Source organism: Gasterosteus aculeatus, chromosome 7 (assembly GCF_964276395.1).
Source record: "Gasterosteus aculeatus chromosome 7, fGasAcu3.hap1.1, whole genome shotgun sequence".
In the NCBI taxonomy this organism is placed as follows: Eukaryota; Metazoa; Chordata; class Actinopteri; order Perciformes; family Gasterosteidae; genus Gasterosteus; species Gasterosteus aculeatus.
In genome coordinates this window covers 28,053,604-28,075,596 of record NC_135694.1, presented here as the reverse complement: position 1 = coordinate 28,075,596, position 21,993 = coordinate 28,053,604, and the positions used below count along the sequence as shown (strand labels likewise).

At 46.9% G+C, this 21,993-nt stretch overlaps 1 protein-coding gene across 2 annotated transcripts in view; it reads left to right on the top strand.

Annotated features, from left to right (window-relative positions):
- zbtb16a (zinc finger and BTB domain containing 16a) overlaps window positions 1-20,234 on the top strand; it is a 109,864-nt gene extending 89,630 nt beyond the window's left edge. For both annotated transcript variants that reach the window (XM_040181271.2, XM_040181273.2), the window contains exons 5-7: window positions 6,550-6,720; window positions 13,881-14,051; window positions 16,977-20,234. In XM_040181271.2, the coding sequence (XP_040037205.1) occupies window positions 6,550-6,720; window positions 13,881-14,051; window positions 16,977-17,206 (572 nt within the window). In that variant the 3' untranslated portion in view covers window positions 17,207-20,234. The remainder of the gene's footprint in view (window positions 1-6,549; window positions 6,721-13,880; window positions 14,052-16,976) is intronic.
- The last annotated feature ends 1,759 nt before the right edge of the window (window positions 20,235-21,993 follow it).

The window sequence follows — 21,993 nt, the reverse complement described above, 5'->3', positions numbered from 1 at the left end:
GAAGCCGCTACTGTATATTAAGTTTTATGTATTCTTTTTTCAAAATGGCTGCGGAAGAAGTACTTTCACATTTTTTCACAAAACTGGTAGGATGTCGCACAAGTATGGAGCAGATCCGAATCACCCGGTGGATTCGCGGGTTATTATCGCCCGTGAAGGCGGCCTCGGCGCAGGTCTGTGCATCATTTTGCATCCATAGTTAAAAGTCCTTTTCTATTGTCAAATCTCCACGATAACGCTTCACCATCTACGCCATCACAACGTGTGACACACCACGAGTTCACACTAACATAACCCAGGTTTCTCTTGGGAAAACGGCCGGGAGGTGCTGTGCGGTTGCTACGGCAGCGAGAGGATGCGGCGGGGCCGGTGATGGTTGTGCAGATGAGGACATTTGCAGCGCTATAAAGACCTCTCCCTGTCAACTAAATGGCCAGTTGAGCTGCCATATGGTTGCGCTGACATTATCTCTGGGTAATTAATATGGCATCTCGCCTGGCATCTGGTGGCATTAATCTAGCTGCGAGCAGTTCATCTTACAATGTCAGCGCCGCAGCGCGCCCGACGTGAATTATCCCTGGCCGATGGTGCGCTGGGAGGCGGGGACGGGACAAAGCACGACGCAGCAGGGCAGCGACTGTTTGTTGCGTTTCCTTACGGAGGGATCGCCTTTGATTTCATTTCTAGTTTGGGGGTTTATTTTGTGAACAATGTGAAGAGTTTTGGATTTTTATTCAGTAGAGCATTGATTCCCTACTGGATTTATTGTATCAATCACTGTACTAGTGTGAGTTTGTCCAGTATGGTTACTGTATAAAACATTCAGTGACTTCTGTTTCATTGAACTTAGAGATATCAGACTGTGTGCCCCTGTTCCATAGGATTTAGCAATACAAGGAAATTCACTCTAAATACTAATGTTTAGTGCATCCGTTTTTATTCATATTTTTATTTGCTTTGATTACAAATAATCGAGGCATTAACTGTAATTGTGTATTACAGGCTGCTTAGTGTTATGAAGTTAGATCCCGATCGCCTCTTAAATCTACTTTATATTCTTGAGAAAACGACCTCCTTCAAACGGCTGTTTTTCTCCTCAAGTATCATGCACAAAAAACGTTTTACAACATTACAATTAAACATATCGTGATACCACTATAATTTGTCTTTGCTAAATAATGCTTTTTACTGAGTAGATCTTAAATGCTTTGTGATGCAACTCTGAAACCTCCATCAACTTCAGCCGTTGGAAAGCAATTTACCCGAGCGGGAATGTGCCGACTAGCTCTCCTTTCAACAAAGATCTGTGCGCGTGCAAATAACTTGCATTGATGATTTTTAGTAATGTAGCTTCTAGAGGGATCGTCTCAGCCCCACGAGGTTGTTTACTCGCTTGAAATTAGACCATTAGAAGCCGTTTGTGTTTGGCAAACAGGATACGACTTGCCCAGGTTGTGTGAAGTGATGTAATGCGGATGCAACGCGCGTTATGTAAACTTCTTTTATGCCCGTTTCCTCCTTTCTGTGTCTCTGTGACACCTCCGTCTAGCACCGTGTGTGGCAGCTTGGCTGCAGGGTCAATCCAAACCTACGCAAGTTCTAAAATGTTTTTGTGTGTGCGTCTTGATGTCTTCGCTTCCAGTGTTGAAAACAAATGTGGTTCCCTCCATCAGCGACCAAGTTGACGGTTGGAACACGCCGCGTGTTGACCAGTGTGATTCAAAGGCTCAGGAGGAGGTAATGGTGAGAGTCGGTCAAACTGTTGATTGATTCTCGTGTAATGAGGGAATCGCGCATGCTGCGGATCGCTCGGGAGTTAAAAGGAATTAGTTTTATTTCAGCCGTCAGTCGGAGAAAATTAGTTCCCATTACAGCGTATGGTATTTTTAGGGTTCCCTTGGCAATGCATTCCGAATGAAACCTTTCATACGTCTGGAAGTTCAAGCATCATGTTCGTCGAGTTAGAACCTTTTTGCCCTTTGCTTGCTACAAAGATGAAACAAAACCCAGTGACGTAACCCAGCCTGTGTGGCAACGGTGCTGTCCCCATGTTTGTTCTGCAAGCGCAGTAGTTGGCGGTCGTGGCCGAGGTCCCCGTGCATTTATTCGCAGCGTGGGTGGGGGGCTTTTTTCCTCGCCCCGTTACAGGCGGTATCGGTTGCCCACGGGGGGGTCAGCACCACGACACTTCATCGGGGACCTTTTCACATCCCTACGAGAGTAAATCATAGAAGGCACTTATTCTTATGATCCATTTCTCAGGTGACACCCGTGAAGCTGGAGGTAAAAAAGAAATTCCTCGACGACCTTTTCGCAACTGCGGCGAACCGACGTGCGATGAATCGTGATTGCGGATGAGAGTAACAACAGACACTTGTTGTGTGGAGAGAGCAGCAGGAGCGTCGCCTCCGCTTTCTGTTCCCCGCTCCGTCCTCCGCCGAAACGCAGCGCCGCTGTTTGTGGCGATGGTGCAGCCAGCGGAGCCCCCCCCGCTTGGATGGATTGTAGTGACTGGATGGTCCAAGGAGAGAAGGGAAGGAATTGACCCAGTTCCTATTGGAGCTATTATAGATACGTATAGAAATGCATTAGGCTAGTGAGGTCGTTTAGACTATTATCATTTATTTTTTGACAAAATTATCCTAAATCTTATATCCTTGGTTCTTTCTTTTTTTTCAATAGCTTTCAACCACCTTTTGAAAGGGATTCTATTTGTTTTCCGGTCAATAGCACTCAAGCTTGAGATGAATCATGTTTATGAGGGATGAAACTCACAAAAGCTCATTCTGATCAATCGAAGCTTTTCTGAAAGCACCTTTCTCGCAAGTTAGTGCCGGTCAAAGTGATGACGGGTGGCTGACCACTGAAAACATCACAAAAGACTAAAACAATTAAGTCATTTAACATTTTTAGACCAATGCAAGAAAATAACAACGTTAATCAAACATAAATGCGTTAATTAAAAGCTTTGATAGCCGTGATGGTAGAGAAGCAGCTTGAACAACAACAACAACATAACGTAACGAATTACACTCAATAAAACAAGTTATTAATAAAGCTTAGTAGGTACATTTTAATTTGCCGTTTAAAGACGAGCGTCACATGAAGGCAGCGACGGTGGGATCCCGTTTCTTCTGTTGGGCGTCACGTTGAGATGTAACGACATACACGCAACATTTAGTCCCCCTGTCTATAGATGAACCATAGACCGTTATGGATTGCTATTGACGGGAGCGGACCGTAACGGAGGTCGGGTGCTGTGGTAATGGCCTGTGATTGAACGCCTTGTGCTGACGTCCCGCTGCGCTCCGCCTCGTTACCTCTGGCGGGTCCTCCGTTCGCCACGCTGCATCGTGGGCCACAGACGGCGTTCGTCGCCTCCGCTGTTCGGCTCGAAAGCCACCTGAAGAAAATAGTTCTGCGTGTTTTGTTTCCGGATGTTGGGTGTGAGAAATATTGTGTTTCACTTGTTCAGCTAGGAGGGAATGACAGCGAGGCGTTTAACCACTTTTTAGGTGTCTGGGGGAATCTGCGGTTTCACTGCTCACCGTTTCGTGAGTCAGTTGACCAAAATCACTGATTACAAAAAAAACTTCAACTCAAAGTCTCTTTTTAATATCCGATTGAAAAGTCAATAATTTTAGGGCACAAACAGATCTCTTCTCCTGAGGTCTAGCTGGTTGCTTAGTTACCGCACTGCACATCACAATCAGTAAAAGTGCCTCAATCCATGGCCGGCCTCTACCCCAATTCTCTGCTCGCTGCCCATCCGGCTAGTGTCACCTCCCATCGGGGAGTATTCCTCTCCATTACCAGGCTCTGTCCGTCCTCTACTTAAATAACAGCAGCCCTGCCACTCCCGGCCCATTAAGACACTGCCGGCACTGCCGCGGCCTCACACGCACGCACACGCACGCAAACGGCCACAAGCTGCCCCCGACCTCTATAAATAGATGGCCGGAGAGAGGCTGGTTAGCGGGTAAATTATTCCAAAACAGGCAAACAGGACTGAGACTAAGAACCCCCACCACCACTCTGCCGGCCGCTGCGGCTCCTCTTTTCAGGTGTCACTTTGGGCCCGACTCAATTCTACACTGTAATGGACCTCCCGGGTCAACTGCTTTTTCTCCCTCCTCTCCTTCGCCGCTTTTATCTTCCCGCTGCTCTCTTCATCCATCAGCGGCCGACAACACCTTTACTCACTTACCCGCGGCGCGCACGCGTTGTTCCCTGCACTGGCTGTACAGCGCGTACCACTTAATTTAGTTTAATACTAACCAGGGTTCGCACTACACTTAAGCTGTGGTTTACCGTCTGAAAAGAAGGAGAAATGCTGGCGAGCAACAAGTGTAGCTTGTTGCCACATAAGACGCTGGAACGCAAGGATGCAGATGTAAGCAAACTCGCCCAGATGTGGCCAGTTGTTGTCTTATGACGTGACCATAACGGGGCACCTGGTACTACCCAAGTAAGGCAGAGATGTTCTCACTTAAGTGAGTTAAATTAGGCTTTTAGGTATAAATTAACATGTGGATTAAATCCCATTTGTAATCATTAGCTTTGTTCTGTTTGGTAGCTTCGCCATTCTAACCACCCTGATTTCAAAGTGTGTGTGTGTGTGTTGATCTCATTTCATATTTCGTCCACGCCTTCGCTAAGACCTTAGGTCAAAGGTCTGATAACCTCTTACATTCCTAAACCTTTTTTTTCCCCACTATTTACCCATCTTTGATCAAAGTCTCCCCCTCCTTCTTCCCGCTCAACCATTTTCACTTATTCCGCATTCAGACCACTTGGAAACATTTTTTCCCAAAACGGCAATAACGACGTCTTCCTTTTTTGACCATGAATCATTGGGCCCGGAGCGGCCCGGAGAAAGAAGCCCTCTGCTTGTGGTGGCCCACTGACGGGGCCGAGCGTAACACACACGGTACAACAAGAGCGAGCGAGAGGGAGTGAGGTAGAGAGATAATAGAAGTAAATAGGGGGCAGGCCTGTCAATCAAAGCCACTTAAGTACCTGGAGTCCTAGAGGGATTCCAGCAGCAGTCGACCGCAGTCAATAGCCTCTTCATTGATAAAAGCAGAGTGCTGGAGAAAAGAGGCAGGAGAGGAAAACACAACACAGGAGAAAACTAGCTTGGCAGTCACGTGCGTGAAAGCGGTTGCATTCACACGGTAACATTTTTGCTGTTAAGGTTGCGATGTGATTTCTGCTATGATGTTTGTCCTGAGAGTGGAGCCGGAGGAAACTCCGTGGTGCCGTTGGACCAGAGCGGTTCATGCTCAAGGAAGCCTGAAGGTGCTCAGCACCGTCTGCCCAATGCTTTTTAATATACCTCGTGTGAAAGTGTGAGATGTGCCCTGATGGTGAGCCTGGAGAAAAGGGTTGGGTCCTCCTCACCTGTAGTGCTGACAGATTAGTATCTCAGGCTTTCAGCCATGTGTTCAGCGAGGATCTAATGAACGCTCTACACCGCAGACACACTTTCCCTCCTGTACGTCAGAGAATGAAACATACAGACAGTCGGAGAGGGGAGGTTTGTCAATATTTATTTCACTTCCCTCCCCTGTGCGCCGAAATTAGATGTTGTCTTTCGCCCTCATGGATATGTACATCAGCCTCCTCTACTACAAACCGAATCTCATATCTTTACCTGCAATCCTTCTCTATCCTTCCTCCCATCATCCTCCTCCTCCTCCTCCTCTTTCTCCTCCAGCGGTGCATCTTCCCTCCATCCCTGTTCCGTAGCGTGTGGAGCAGCAGAGACAGTGATTGATCTGGCGAGGAGGCTGTCGTGGGCCCTCCTCCTCCTCCAGTGGTTATGAACATGAGGCGGGCTGCTCTTCATAGATTTTTAAATTAGTGTCAGCTTTGCCCCAAAGATGTGTTATTGACTGATGAAATAGAAACTGAGCTCCAAACACTCAGTCCTTCCCCAGAGTTTTCCCCAGTCTGGTAATTGAAAAAGTGTGAAGGGAGTGTGTTCAAGGCAGCGTGCAGCTGTGTGTGTGTGTCTGTTCCGAGGTTTGTGATTTTTGTTGTTTGTGTGTTTGTGTGCTTGCAACTGTGCGCTCTTTATCTCTGCAGGAGAAAAATGCACAGTGCTCGCCAGAGTCTAGATTCGATTGAAGCATTGCATAGGAGATCTTTATCTTCTACACAGCCGCTCTGACACGCCAGTTCAGTTTGCACCTTTAATCCTATAAATACAGTGTGCTGCATGTCGGCCTAAGAAGGAAAGTTTGTAAAACGCTCCACGTCTGAGCCCATGAAATCACACCTGAGTTGTTGCTTATCCTGTGTCTTAATCACTGCGAGCATGTGCAACCTTTTGTAGCGATTTGTTTGAGCAAAGCGGGAACTTGTCGCTGTGGATCTGCCCTGACGTGCCGTTTAGGTTTCTTTTGCCTCTGATTTTTCTCCCACATTAGGTGTGGACGTCCCTAGAAAGAAGGGGAAAAGCGGCACCCAAAGAATCTGTTGCTGTTTGTAGTAAAACACTGCTTTTCAACCCCAACTCATCACATTGTGTCTTTTGCCCTGCAGGGTCCGACATGGCCATCTTTTGCCTGCTCTGCGGGAAGCGTTTCCAGACGCAGCCGGCGCTGCAGCAGCACATGGAAGTCCACGCCGGCGTTCGCAGCTACATTTGCAGTGAATGCAACCGGACTTTCCCCAGCCACACTGCACTCAAGCGCCACCTCCGCTCCCACACAGGTCAGTGGAAGCGCTCGCCAACCGGCCCGGGTACTTCGGCGACGGCGCCTCAGGTTCACCGGGGCTGCGAAGGGGAAGCGTTGGCTTGCTCCACGATGTGTATCCATCGCTTCATTTTCGACGCATGTCAACACTTCAACACGTTCTCCCTCAACCCTTAACTGTAGGTCATCTCCAATTTTAAAACTCGAACATCTGAACTAGCCTCTGAGAGACGTCGTTGACTGGTCTCAAAAACCTTCCACCACACGCGGCTCCCTTTCACGTGAGGTCGCAGGAGCTCTTATTCAGCACTCTCCTGGCGTCCAAGCCCTCGGCGTCTTCTTCCTCTGAAGTAAACGTACCACTCGTATCCACAGTCAAGTGTCATCGGTGCAATCAGCTGTTTTTTACATGGAGCGGGGTCACTCTTCACAGAGTCTGGTGTTGCACCGCCATGTTTCCACGGGAGCCCTGAAAGGATACATATACCTGCTTACTCCATCCCCTCTCATTAGACAATGCTTTGCATGTTTTTACACCAGCCAAGGGCCACCGTAGTTCTCCGGGAACACTTCTAAAACTGCTGCAACATCAGCCAAATAGTGCCGGCGTCTCACATACTTTGCTCTGGTCTTGGAAAGAGAGGAGTGACCCACAGGGTGATCTGTTGGTTGCAATCTGCAACCACAACACTAGATGCCCCGTCCTGCAGACTGCTTTCCGCCATACTTGCTAGCTCCTGCAACACCTGCTAATAATTCCTCCCTATTGGTCCAACCCAATTTAAATCGGCGCCTCAGGTGCTCAAATAGGAATTTGCAGCGGACTTGCGTCACCATTTTTCTGCCCTCACAGAATGTATTCTGTTTCTTCTAATAGAGCAGAGCAGACTGTTACAGAAACCAGTGCTATTTTAAAGATTTTAGTCCTCACATTCTTAATCAACCTATTTGAAAAGAGTTAAGACGTTAGTATCTGAGTGGAGCTTTAATACAGAAGTCCCATCCAAGTCAAGAATACAGGGGAAATCAGCACAAAAAAACGTTTTTTAACCTTTAAATAATTTGAACACGACCTTGACTTAATGAATAGTTAAAGACAGTCTCAATTTTATGATGTGTGATGATCATCATTATGTTGCTTGATAGCAAATGCTGGATTAACATTTGCCCCAGGGTCGCTGTGCGGCAGAAGGATTTTGGTGTAATGATTCATTTCAGCTGTTTGGGTAAATGTTAATATGCTCCACTAACACACAATATCAACTGACATGATAAAGAGCTTACAGCAGGGACCTGTTTATTACAAAGAAACTCCCGCATAGGCCCTTTCTCGGATATGCATTTTGTTTTTTTATATTTTCATGGACCTCAGTTTTTTGTAAAATCCTTTGGGCTTTCACGTATATTGTTTTTTTTCTCCAACCTCCCACTCTGGTGTGTTGTGGTAGTAAAATAGTAGTAGGAATAGTAGGAATGCACCTGCAATAACAGGATTGCAATGGACAAACATAGCTTACAATACGTAAGAAGGCATGTTTTATTTTGGGAAATGGGAGTGAATTATGTTATCCCTACGTTTCTCCTCTAGCTCAGCTGAATAAACAACATTAATTCAGGTCAGCCCAAAATTAATTCTGCAGCAGTCGGACGGAGCTGATTTACAGTGAGCATTTTTGTTGTTGTTGTTTTTCCCGTCCACTCTTAATTCCCCCAGAGCTGCTCTCTGGCGAGGCCACGGCACTAATACATTGTTGGGAGGGAGCAGAGGTAGCCTGACGGATGGAAAAACCCTAACCATGACAGAATATGAACACATGGAAATGAATCCCATTTCAGCAGGGAGGGATGGATGGGTTTTTTCTTCTCTCCCTCTCTCTCTCTCTCTCTCTCATCCAGCCCGCCTGTCTGCGACCTTAAATAACAGTCTCACTGTCAGAGCCGATTTAGCTCACCGGCTCACGGATAAATATTTGAAACGAAAGGAGTGAGATGAGAGCAGTCGGCCCTATTTACAAGTCGGGCGAACACGCCATTAGTGTGCGATGGTGGGGGGAGGCGGGAGGGCAGGGAGGGGGGAGGCAGAGCTGCCTGAGCCGTCTGTACAGTAGCAATGCACCCCATCTGCTCCGTCTAGCAGACATTGGAGAGGACAAAAGCGTCGCCTCTGATCCACCTGCCCACCCGGGCGACGCAAATGTCACCCCGGCCCGTCTCTGGGGCCCGCAGACGAGACTCTCGCAGCCTCGTGCCACGTTGAACCGCGTCCCGCTGCGGCCGTGTGTTAAATCACAACGAGCCTGCCGCCAAAGCAATCGTTTAAATATGACGTGGGGCCTTTTGTTAGGGGATTATAAAGTCAGCCACTCAGACAGCCGTAATAGGAGCCAGAAATAGGTCCTAATTTACCCTTTAAAAGACAAAAAAAAAGGCCAGCATGGTGTTCCTCTACGTTAAGACTTTGATGTTAATAATCTCATGCACGCGTTGTTGGTTAAAAACCAACAGGGCTACATGGGGTGTCCACCTCAGGCCAGCTGCCTCATTCCATCACCTGCCCGTTTTATACAGAGAATTATCCATCAAGGTTCATCCAATGCTTTATTTCTGCATCCAAAATACAAAAGAAGTGTCTTTAACAAGGCTGGACATGGGAGGACACGATACAATTAGGGGCCCTTCAGCCAAAGCAATATTGTTTTAAATGCTACTATTACAGCAAAATAAGTAGTTCTCATGAACTTTATTTGACTTTTATTGGTTTCAAGTATTGAGACTATTAGTGTCTTTTTAAGAAAATGTTCACTCTAAATTAAAAGATAAATAATATAGAGCTTTTTTACCCAAAAGACTTGCATTAGTATTAGGCAGTGCTTTTGTTTCCATCCTGAATAAATGTCACTGATCTTCCCCTCGACCTGCATACGGTCATTCAGCCGCCTGTTCCATCAGCTGCAAAGTTCGTGTTTACATATTTTTGTTTTCATTCATTCTTAATTAATTCATTTAATTTGCCATTTAAAGTAAGAAAACATTTTAAAAAGGTGTGATATGAACACCTATTATACAAAATACTGCATGTGTATATATTCATTTTAAAGCCAGACATTTTTTTTATATAATGTTTGAAAATGAAATAGATTCAAACTGAATCAAGTTGTATCGCCGTAATAATTATAGTATTTCAGGTCTTTAGCATATGAACGTATACAAAGGTGCAATAAGTCATCGGCGCCTGCCGGTATTTTTCTAAGAACAAATGGGTAAATGTCGGCAACACTTCCTCAAGATCTAAATCTTTTTCCCCCTAAATTTTAATGGTGATATTGTGGCAGCTCATCGAGCACGGAGAGCCTTCCAGCTCTCCGGTTATTGGTCGAATCGCCGCTTTCGTATCAGACGCCGATAGAAAGCAACAAAAAGCCCTTTCATAGACACGCATTATGTGTGCTTCATTTTACCTGTCTGCTGGCTTATCTATGGAGAGCAGCCCCGCCGGTGCAGCCTGTGACACTGGATCACCATTTAGGACGACGGTGGGGGAGAAAAGAAGAAAAAAAAAGGATTTAATGGTGTTTTTTTTTTTTTTTTCCAGTATCTTAATCATGCCATCTCTCCCGCTCTCCCTCAATGCGTTTCTTTTTCGTCATTTTCCTCCCTCCACCTGCAGTTTCATCACCTTCTCCTCACATGCCAGGATATTGCACACTCTCGGCTCCATGCTGCCCCGTTATTGTGTTCCTATTTCTTCACCGCACGCGTGCACACTACAGTGTAGGTTCAAACACACAATTTGGGCTTCTGATGGTGGCAGCCATGGCAGCTGTGCTATTCCCCTTCCCTAACACCCCCCCACACATACACACTCTCCTTACAGACCAGGCCTTCATTAATATTCCGTTGTTGTGCACTGTCTGTGTGTAAGTGTCTGTGTGTTTTCTTTTCTTTTTTTTTTACTCAGAGCCAATTTGCTCTCTGCTGTGGCGGGTGTTTTGTGTTCGCAGCTGTATTTGATAGCGCTGTAGCCAGAGAGAGAGAGAGAGAGAGAGAGAGAGAGAGAGGGGAATGAATTGAATTTAAGGAGAGCCAGTTCTTGTCCTGGCAGTGATGGAGCCCGGTGATTTACAGCCTCTTACCGTGTATAATGAACCCGCCCCGGGTGCCCCGCGGGCACAGGCACCCTCGGCAGCCCTTTTGGGTGTCGAGGGAGGTGAGAGGGAGGAGGCGCTGTGACTGTAGAGGCGCAGGTGCACGCAGAAGGGGTCTGGAGATGCAGGTGGGGATGCTCGGGGGCACCCGAGGGTCCACTCACCGCGGCTTTGGTTCCACCTCACTGTGCCGAGTCCTCATCGGCGGCCTCTCTGCCATGTGGTCACACCTTAGGAGGGGAGAGAGAGAGAGAGAGAGAGAGAGAGAGGGTGGGTGGGTGGGTGGGTGGGGAGGAAGAACAGGGATGAGAGGACAGACGGAGGGAGAAAGTACTAGCGACAGATTTTGGATGGACAGAGGACATGTGCCCATTATTTTCCAGCCCCCGTGGGAATATCCTGACAAAATGAAATCCTGTCTGGCCCTCCTCGCCATGTGATCATAGAATTGTGTCTGCTTTATGGACGGCTCTGCGCGGCGCATCTTTGCACTTTGGCGTCACCGAGTGGCTACGGGAGATAGCACGCGGGACACGACACAGCAGCCACTCTGCATGTTATGAGACCGAGCGCCGTTATGCCACACAAGCAACTGTGGGTGCACAGCAGCGGTGTTGGCGAGGATGGTGTCGAGGTTCTTTTTGGAGGATGAGCAGAGGGCTTGGACACCGGCACGAGAGAGTTCAAGTGGGTCGAAATGCCACGTTGTCACCGAATGGAGCAATAAAGTCCCAATTTGTAAAAGACCAATGTTTTTTTTATAACATTCTTTTTCAGTAGCCTTCTGGAATGAAAGAAACCCGTCAGCACTGATGTAAATGTGGTTTATACACACTGGTGTATTAAAATTCTACAAAACAAAAATAAAAATTGTATTGAAACGTGAAAAAAAACATGATGAAGTTTGCGAACAGCAGAGGCTGCCGCAGCAGCAGGACGTTAAGCGTAAATAACACCGGCGTCCTCTTGAGTATTCGCATCCCACTCGCCCGTCTGATCGCGGGCCCTAATTAAAGGCAGGTGAATCTGAGCTCAATTATTATTCCAGCGGCGTCGTGCGAGCCCACCGCGCTCCGTGATGGATTGTGATCTCTGCTGCGGTTTGAAACGGCAGAAAGAGCAGAATGTCTTACAGCGGGAGCCGCTGATAACTTCACGCAGACGAATAAAGGCTGTCACATTTATTGATTTTTAACCCGGCTCCCGCCGCCGCCGCCGCCGTACACCCACGTCCCCTTGCTCCATCCCTGTCTCAGTTTTAACCCCGTGCCCCTCCCCACACACACACACCTCCATCCCCGTCAAAGCTTCTCTTTAATGGGTTGGCGTCCAACATCACAAGGCAGAGAAAACGCTTTTTTTCATGAAAGTATAGCACACCAGTACATTGAATCATCCCCCTTTCATCACCTCTGACGGTCACTCCTCCTAAATAATCCAAACAAGCACATGCATACTGTAGACAGGCATTCAATGAAATATGCAAGATGGGAGTGAAATCGTCTCTCCACAGCAGCGGCAGCGGCACGTAACGAGAAATGCAATTTATTCCCGAGCACGTTGCCGCTCGGACAGGCAGATAATGAAAGGCATAGGTCATTGATGGTGACTTAAACCTGCAGCGCTGGTGTGAAATACATTACCAAAAATCCACCGGAGAGTGTAAGCAATGGGGGGGGGGGGGGGGGGGGGGGGGCGGGCAAGTGGTGCAAGGAACAGTTGGACAGCTGGTGAGGGCCTCCTGCAAATCATAATATCCCTGATTATTGACATCTGAATATCCATTACAGCTCTCCCCTGTGCGCCATCAGCCCGAGGAGAGAGATGAAAAAGCCTGTTGTCATTTGCCTTTCTGGAGACACGCGTACTGTACATCCACAGGCAGCTCGCCGTCTGATGTGACGCTCCGTAAATGAAGCGTGAAGTATACATTTACCCAGTGTGAAAGCATTAGGCAGAGCAGTCATGAATACAAATAGATTGTGTGCTGACAATGAGGCCATACATGAAGATTAAATGGTGTGTGTGTATATATATATATATTTATTTTCAGAGGACATTGATTTGTGAGACATCTATTTGCAATGTAAAGATACAGTGGAATTATTTCCACCTGAATCTCCTTTTTGTTGGAAAATGACCCCCTCCCATCCCTCCCCCGCTCCACAGTGAAAATAAACTACATACCTTGGCGCATTGTTCCCTATATCTGTCCATTTAATCTCCTCTTCACGGCCGGTCAAAATACTTCTTTCCAAGCAATGTATCGTGTTCGTCAGAAAGCTGGCATATCAGAGAGTTCATTTAGAGCAAGATGCAGATCCAAATAAAGTAAATGAAACCACCCGGCGGCCCTCTTTCTTCCCCTCGTTAGCCTGCCGAAACATTCAACCCCAAACAGATAAAGGGCCGTGATTGGCTGCCACGTCCAGATGTACTTAAATCCTTGCATTTCTGACAGCCTTCATTAAACAGCCATCTGCCATGATGGAGTGTTTGGGGGTTCTTGAACCAAAGGCACGCCCGGGTTTATTTGTGAAGCACTTTTCAAGCAATAAGGAAATTTAATGTGCTTTAGATAAAACAAAAAGGCATAAAGTAAGATATTAAAAAGACGAGCACCAATTTGATTCAATGGGATAAATCTAATATACAATGGAATAATCTGGTGTGTTAGCAGTTCAGTCGCAAATGCAGTTAATCGGTTATCTCTATCAGTGGACTGTGAGAGTAGGACGGACTGGTCAATAACACATCTCATGAACAGCCTTGACAGGCTGCGATTACTCTACACAAAGCGAGCAACAGCGCAGGTGATTAGTAGAGAAGACAACAGACGGGTCACGTTGTATTAAAGCCGTTATTGTTCCGGCGTTGTGCCCGCCACAAACCATCGGAAAAGGAAACATTCCGCCACGTTTCTCTCTTCAGGTATCAAAGTGGAATGTTTATATGCTCGCGGGTGAGTGTGAAGTGTGAGGATTTAGCGTGCCGATGATGTCAGCTTTGCTTCTGCCTCTCCACATTGCAGCGGGGGACCATCCATACGAGTGCGAGTTCTGCGGGAGCTGCTTCCGAGATGAGAGCACGTTGAAGGGCCACAAGCGCATCCACACCGGGGAGAAGCCCTACGAATGTAACGGCTGCGGGAAGAAGTTCAGCCTGAAGCACCAGCTGGAGACCCACTACCGCGTGCACACAGGTACTGTGACGGCAACGGTGTTTTGCCACAAAGCATGAGCGGGGGAAAAAAAAACAAACGTATTCATGTTGATGATGGAAGGATCGGAAAATGCTTGTGGGATTTATGTGACCTTCTGTGCAGAGCATCCAAAGCTACAGCACAAGTGTTGCCAGTCTCTTTGCAGGCACAACGGGATCAAACCTGACAGCCTCACTGTGGCAAAAAAAAAACAATGCCGGGAAGCTGCGGCTTTCGTTTGCAAAGACGGTTTCGTGGGTATAACTTCCTCTCAAACAACCATCCTTCATCGAACACCCGAGATTCGGTTGATTAGCGAGCTGAAGAGCAGTCGGTAGATGTCCGGTTTAGCCCGGGCCAGCTGTTTTCTCCTACTTACAGCCTTTATGCTAAGCTAACCACTAACAAGATGAACAATCCCCAGGAACACATTTTCTTTCAAATATACACTTTTGAAATAGTGTTAGTGAGACGTCGTCCCATTCTCCCACTTTTTCCTAATTTGATTCATATCGTTATATACTATATGATGATATTATATCATTATATCTCATTATGTCTCGTATCCACTCATGATAAGAGTGTTAAATGTTGATACGGCTTCAGCTCTGAAAAGGACCCTGTTGTAGTCGCAAAAGCACGGCGCGGAGCAGACAAATGTCTTTGTTGCTGTGATACAGTAGATGAATGTCGCCCAAGACTTGGTATTGATCCCAGTATATTTAGAGCCCCATAAAGATGTTGACACGGTGATAAGCTGGTCGCCCTGGAGAACGAGTGCACGCCGCGTAGCAGACAGAGCGAGGGTATCGTGAGTGCTCACCGGGATGGCGCGCCGCCAAGGCTTTATGCTTCCTCACCATCTCTTTTTTTCCCCCTCTGACACACGCACACGCGTGTAGCACACTCCCATCTCCCATTCAATAAGCCAGCTGTTAAGCCACACTATCAAGGCAGCCTGTCCAATAATTGGCTTCGCCCCGTCCACCCTTTCCCCTTTTGTGTGGGGGGGGGGGGGGGGGGGGGGGGGGCGCGAGGGGGGTGGTTGGCGCTTTTCGTTAAGCCGGAGAGCAACAGCAGATAACAAGAGCCAGTGACAAGCTCACAGTCAAAGGCCACATCGCACAAAAGGGAGCTGCTTGATGAATCATCGACGTCGGCAACGCGAAATCACGGCCCCGGGCCCGCCGCGACCCCCCCCCCCCCCCCCCCCCACGCCCCCCTCTCCTTCTTTTCACACATCCGAAATGCCAATGCCGGATCAATACCGGGGCCTCATTTGCAATTCATTATTAGCTAGTTATGTGAGGCAAACTTGTTTACTGTCTGCTTATCAATATCACGCGGTTTACGCTCGTTGGCCTGAAAGAGGCAGCGCCTCCCCCTCCCCACCCCCCCCACTCACGGAGGTCAAGGTTAACCAGGACGAGCGGCGTGCGGGCGCGAGGCCACCCGTTTTTTTAGCAGGCTCCAGCCGAAGGGTGACAGCGAGCTCCGGGCCAGATCACATCCGACAGCTCATTCCAAATGCCATTGGTAAAGGTCGGCATTTACATGTCTAATTTGCGTCTGCCGGCGTGAGCGCTGCCGGATTATTCCCTGCCATCGCTCAAATCATTAGCACATTTGGGATGGCTGCTGAAATGAAATGTGCCTCTTGAATATAAGCAGCCCCCAGAGCGATGGAGCAGCCCCACACTTTGATTTATGACACTTTCGGGTTTTCTCCACGGAAGGAGCCGTGTTTTGTGTAATGTACCAGATCGGTTAAGTGTGATTTCATGAAAGAAATAGAACATCTCGATCTCATCTTTTATTCGTACCAGTACCAGTGTCAATATTCCCACAATTACAGCTCAGTTTTATTGTTATTAACTTGCTATTATTATCTATGTGTACATACATGTGTGTGCATCTCTTTGTCCATCAGCAGCTAATCTCACCGGCAGTTATACTGAAAAATATTTTGGTGCTCATTCACAGCCTTTGCCTGTCACTTTCATTTCAAAATCCAGATCGAATTTATGCAGGGGGTTCCATTGTAACTCTGACAGTTTGAGGGGGGTAGCAGCGGGGGGCGGGACTTGGTAAAGGGTCAATTAGTCAGATGGGGGGACATGCTGACATTGTTACAATGAAGTCAGAAAGGCCGTGAAAAAATAGATGTCATCTGCATTCCCATATCATCACTCCCGAGTGATGTCTTTTGATGGTCTTTCAAAAGGAGAGCTACGGGAAGAATTCAAACCAAATAGCGATTGCCGAGTTCTTCTCTGCGTGGCCCCATTTTTCACATTATATTTAATAGCAGGACGTCCGTTTTGCCTTTTCTTCCGTCCCTCGGCAGATGTGGAGGGAAACAAAGCCTTGCACGGTTCCAAAATCTCAATACATTAGTGTATTTTTAATAACAGCAAAATTGCTAACAGCTGAACACAAAAGGAATTGTGTCGCCCAACCGCGAGTAATTAGAAGATCATTTGTTAGCTGGTTGGGGGGGTTTTGGGGGGTAGTTTTATGGCCCTGACGTGCACACTGTCCATCCGAGGCGAAATAACCGCCACTGCACCGTCTCTTTTTGAGTTACGCCAATTAATGGGGGCAGTTGGAGTGACCTAAAATAGTTAGTGTGGTCTTGTCACTTACTATGTGCACTTTCCAATTATCAGAACGCCGCCGGAATTTCTCGTGGTTCGTAGCAATGGGACATCCGTTTCTCCTGAAGCCCTGAGATGGTTTTTACTGGCAACATATATTCATATGCGGCCGTCTTGGATGTCGGTGTACATTTAGTACTATTTTTCTTACCCAGAGGTTCTTCTTCATGTGGTTTTGGCCAGCATTCCAATCTGCAGTAAAAAGCATCAGTCGCTAACCCGGTTGTTGCCCTTACCCCCCCCCCCCCCCCCCCCCCTCCCCCCTCAGGTGAGAAGCCATTTGAGTGCAAGCTTTGCCACCAGCGATCCAGGGACTACTCGGCCATGATCAAGCACCTGCGCACCCACAACGGCGCCTCGCCCTACCAATGCACCATCTGCCTGGATTACTGCCCCAGCCTGTCCGCCATGCAGAAGCACATGAAGGGCCACAAGCCCGAAGACGTCCCCCCGGACTGGCGCATCGAGAAGACCTACCTGTACCTCTGCTACGTCTGAGGCCGGGAGAGTGAGCGGAGAGCGAGGGAGGGCGTGGGTGTGTTGGGGGGGAGGCGGGGTCGAGAGGTAAGGGGGAATGTAACGGAGCCAATAGGAGGCTGCAGTGGAGGGATGGCGATTTAGGAATGAAACCCGAAAGCAAGAGGGTTTGTTTTTCTCTTTTTTTTTGTCTCTTCTTTTTTTCTTTGCAAACGCGGCGGCGGGGTTAAAGGGCGGTGATAGTGGGACAAAAAGTGCTAAGGAGAGGAAGACTTGGAATGCGGAGAGAGTTTTTCCAACATAGTTCGGATTCACCGGGTCACTCACTACATCTGCAAACTGTGTCATTGATTCAGGTCATTTCACGCAGCGGCACAAAGCGAGCGGACTGCCGGCAAGTGACTTTTTCGGAGGGTTCTGCTGCGAGTGAGAAGGCGGATTCTCAAGGGCTATCTGAACACGCACAAGCTGGCCATCACTCCATTTAGGGGGAATTATTATTATTTTTTGTTGTATTTCGAAATGTTTTTGTTCGCATTCGCCCTGCTGAGTCATGTTAGTGTGGATCACGTGAACAACATGCCCATGCGAGCGTCATACCTTCCAAAATTGAGGAACTGCTGGCTTTCAGAAGCCGAGACATGTTTTCCAACAGCGTTGCCGCTCCAGACAAACTGAATTAAATAAACGTACGCTGGCAAGTTAGAATAAACTGCTTTGGGCGACCATCCCCGATGGGAGATTCATCTGTTTTGCAACTTCCAGTCATTTCTACCTACACAGATCGTCCCCGTTTTGACAGAAATCTGCCAGTGTGAGCTGTTTATACATGAGATCCTTCGGATCCCGGCGGCGGCGGCGGTGAGATAGCCCCTGAGAATCTGCATCGCACCTCGTGGGCGGATGCAGCAGATGAGACGGTTGAACTGGATGAACGGGAGCACTAAAATAGTGCAATCAAAGCACCTGTTTTGTTTGTCTAGTGCTGCTTTTTTCGTTGGAAGTCTCCCCTGGTTTTGTCGGCAGTCTTCCTGGACGTGCGTCTCGGCCGGACGAGGGCCGGCTGGGGGTGGTCGGGGGGTCACCACTGGCTGTTCTCCCCAGGGAGCCGACTTATGTCACTTTTCAATCTTGTATTCTTATTTTCTTTTTAGCTCTGCCTCGCAGTTTATCATGGCTTGATTGCACAGGTACAACAAATTACGACAACAGTCTCTGTTTGACGTCTGCAAGTTATATAAATATATATATTTTCCATTAAATGATAACTGGCTATTACAGTATGCCACATTAAACCCAGCATATCCACCTACTCAGCTACCACTTGTATCCACATCCATTTAACCAGACGACTATCAATATCTCACACTAATGAACTACACAAACTGACACGTAAACAGTAACACTTTGTAACGCCGCGACAGGTCTCTCCGTTCGCCACAGGGACGGAGGCCAAAATGAGGAAATTAAAGGCTGCTTTCCGTAGGAGTCCCGTGACTTCGAGCGCTCGTTGTGAATGTTGAGGAAGGGCTGGGGAGGCCTTAGCCCCCCCCCCCCTCCCCCCTCCCCTTTGTGTGTGGCATCAAAACGTGAATGTGAATGACTGTGACGCAGAGCGGGTGGATGCTGCCTTTCAATGCGAGTCAGAAACCCCGTAATTCCCATCTCAGAGGTCCTCGTTTACTCTCCTCGCCTTCCGCTGGCTCATATGTTTTTCCCCCCCATCCGATTAGAATGGTAAAAAAAACGGTTCGACTGGAGGGCTGGAACGGGTCTGATAATCAAGGCAGTGAGGATCTTCAAGTTAAAAATGTCATGCATAAGGTGGGATTGCACCGTTCTTTTTTTTTTATGATAAGTCCCCTGTGTAATAGTGCATCAGCTGAAATCATGACCCACAGCCGTTTGCGTTATCCGAGGGCCCTTTGTTGTAGTTGCTTAGTTTAAATGGTGCACATCTTCCCCCCCCCCTCATTGACATGACGCGTGCCGCCTGTCGCTAGAAGGCTCATTTTGTTGAGAAGGAGGTGGGAATTTCTGACGTCTCTGAAACGCAACATTACACCCGGATGACCATTACGGTTGAACCCACGGCTTTAATGAGCATCACTGCATGTCACAGCGTTACCGCGGCGATCACCTATCCAAATAGCCAGTGGAGAAAAGGGGGAAATCACTGATAGGACCAGACACACTGCCCAGCAGCTTAGTGGGGGGGCGACCAGTAAGACGACAGAGTAAATCAGCTCTTTCTCTGTGTTTGTTTTCCCTGCGCTCCGTCTGTCTCGTCTCCCGTCGTTGATGATGATGATGTCGTTGTTGCTGTTATTGCTGTTATTGCTGTTGTTGTTATTGACCTTGAGTTTGATCTTGACACATCGTACTTGAATTACTTTCTTTTGTGACCTCATGTTGCTTGTGTGTTTTAATTTTCCCTTTTTTATTTCATTGAGTGTACATCGGTAAAAGATGCATTGCACGACGTGATGAGGCAATGTGCGCGCAGAAAAATTAAGTGCCACGGTGAAGAGATTTCTTTTGTCGTTATGTATTTCTTTGTGCATTATTTGTTACCAAACTTGGTATTATTAACCCTGCTTGTTAAAGAGCCGGAAGGTTTGGTCGTTTGTTATAAAAGCTACCTCTAAGTTGTCTTCATTTTTTGGCAAAAGCACATTTTTTTGTGTTTTGCATTATTTCTTCATTGCTACTTCATCTCATGCTTCTTTTTTTTTTTTTTTTTCAAAAGTTGATCTATGATTATCTGCGTTTTTTAAGCAAAATGTATATAAAAGCTTGAGAGATAACAAAAGTAGAGGTTGAGAGGATTTGGAAAGTAATTCAAATGGATGTTTATTCTCCTCTTGTAGTCTCCCCTTGCACCTCCAACCACGGAAGAGCAGAGAAAAAAAAAAAAGCAATTTTGAAGCCTTAAGTGATGAGTAACAGGGATGCGGCAGATAAGAGGAAGGGTTTAAAAACAAGAATTAAAACTTGAAAATATGTGAATAGAAGTGTAGTTTTGTAATGTGAAAAAAAAAAAAAGAAAGCAGGTTCATCGGGAAGCGCTGCACCGCCCAGGACAGGTCGTATTTGCAGTGATGCAGAGTGCGTTGGACAATTGGAACTGCAAGTCGTAATCAAAAAAGAAAAAACCAGAAGGTTAAAAATAGAGATTGCCTCGGCTGACAAGCTCCCTTGAGAAATGAGCGTATTCCTGAACAAGAGCCAACAAAGGCAATTTGATATAAAAAATTGTGATATTTTTGTATTCAGTGTCGGTCCTTTTTTCCATTTGTGGAGGGTTACAGCAGGGCACAAATCTTTGTATTTCTTTTTTTTTTTTACCTGTTTTTTTTTCTCTCTCTGGGTGTGAATCATTTTTGCCTTGCTCCTCTTTGATATTGTTGGACAAAAAAACATGTGTGTGAACATATTGTAATATTAAGTGTTGCTTTCTGGATGTCAATTGCATTGTAGGTGAAGGACTAAATCTAACCGCCACACATTTTACAAGTTTATCCGTATGTGACAAAGTAAACAAGAAAAAGAAAGAGCAAAAAAAAAAAAAAAAGTATGATAAAATACGGGGCGCCAGGAGGAGGAGGAGGAGGGGGCGAAGGGGGCGCCGCTGCCTAACCGACCAATTATTACTTGTCATTTACAACTTTTCAATCAAACTTGACTGTCGACATGTCTTTTTGTTTTTGTATTTGGAAAAAAAGAAGAAGGGATGGCACGTCCCGTGGTGTCTTGCCATTTTATTCTCAAACACTGTGAGCTGAGGGGCTTTTTTTCCCCCCTCATACGATATCCACCCACTAAAGTGTACCCAGTCTGAACCACCACGATGCAAGACCTGATCAGTCACATTAGTCCTCTCATCGTCCTCTGAATGTTTTCTACTTTCTCGTGCGGGTGAAAGAGTGCGTAAAGGAGTGTGTAACTATGTGTGTGCGTGCGTGTGCGTGTGTATTAGTGGGAAAATGCACTAATCAGATCGGATACAGAATAAAATGATACTCTATGCCACTTTTTTTTCTCTATGTTGGAAAAAAATATACAGTGTGTATATATATATATATACATTGGCATCGATATAGTTCTTCCCTCAGTGTTCCTCCGATGTTTCTGTACTATCTTTGTGCCTAAAAATGGAATTTGTTCAACAAAAATATCCATCTATATCTGCTTAGGTTCCGTATTTTCAGAAGAAAATAAAAGTGGTGTCTCCAGCACCCTAGGGATGTCATGACGCTCGAAAATGACCCAATTCTTCTTTTTTTTTCTTTCTTTCTAATAAAGAGCAGGCGCATCCTTTTCAAGGACCGCAATAAACCCTCAAACGTCATCGAGTCACAACTCCGATTCTGCATTCTATTCGTTTCTCGGGCCAAAATCATTTATCCAGCGACACATAACAAACATCGGGGAGATTCAGTGGAAGCCAGGCCGGCTGCCAGAGGCAAGAATTGTGTGCACTAAATCTGCTCCTTGAGTGTTTTTCTGCAAGCACACAAAGCCCCCCCCCCCCCCCCCCCCCCTCTGGTTCTCCACTCGGAGGGTCTATTCTACTTTTCTTTTTTTTTTTTGTCAGCAACAGGTTTGCTGATGAGAACTTTGTACTTCTCTTGAAAGCATTAAAGTAAAAGCAAGAAAACCTCCATTTGGGTGGGTTGGCAGTTGGGTTTTACCCTTCGGCTTTGCTTCATTTTTTTTTTTTTCCTACAAAACGCATTGAGAAGGGGGGGGGGGGGTGTTGAAATGTGTCAGAGAGGAATCATGGCATCCCTGGAGCTGGCACTCTG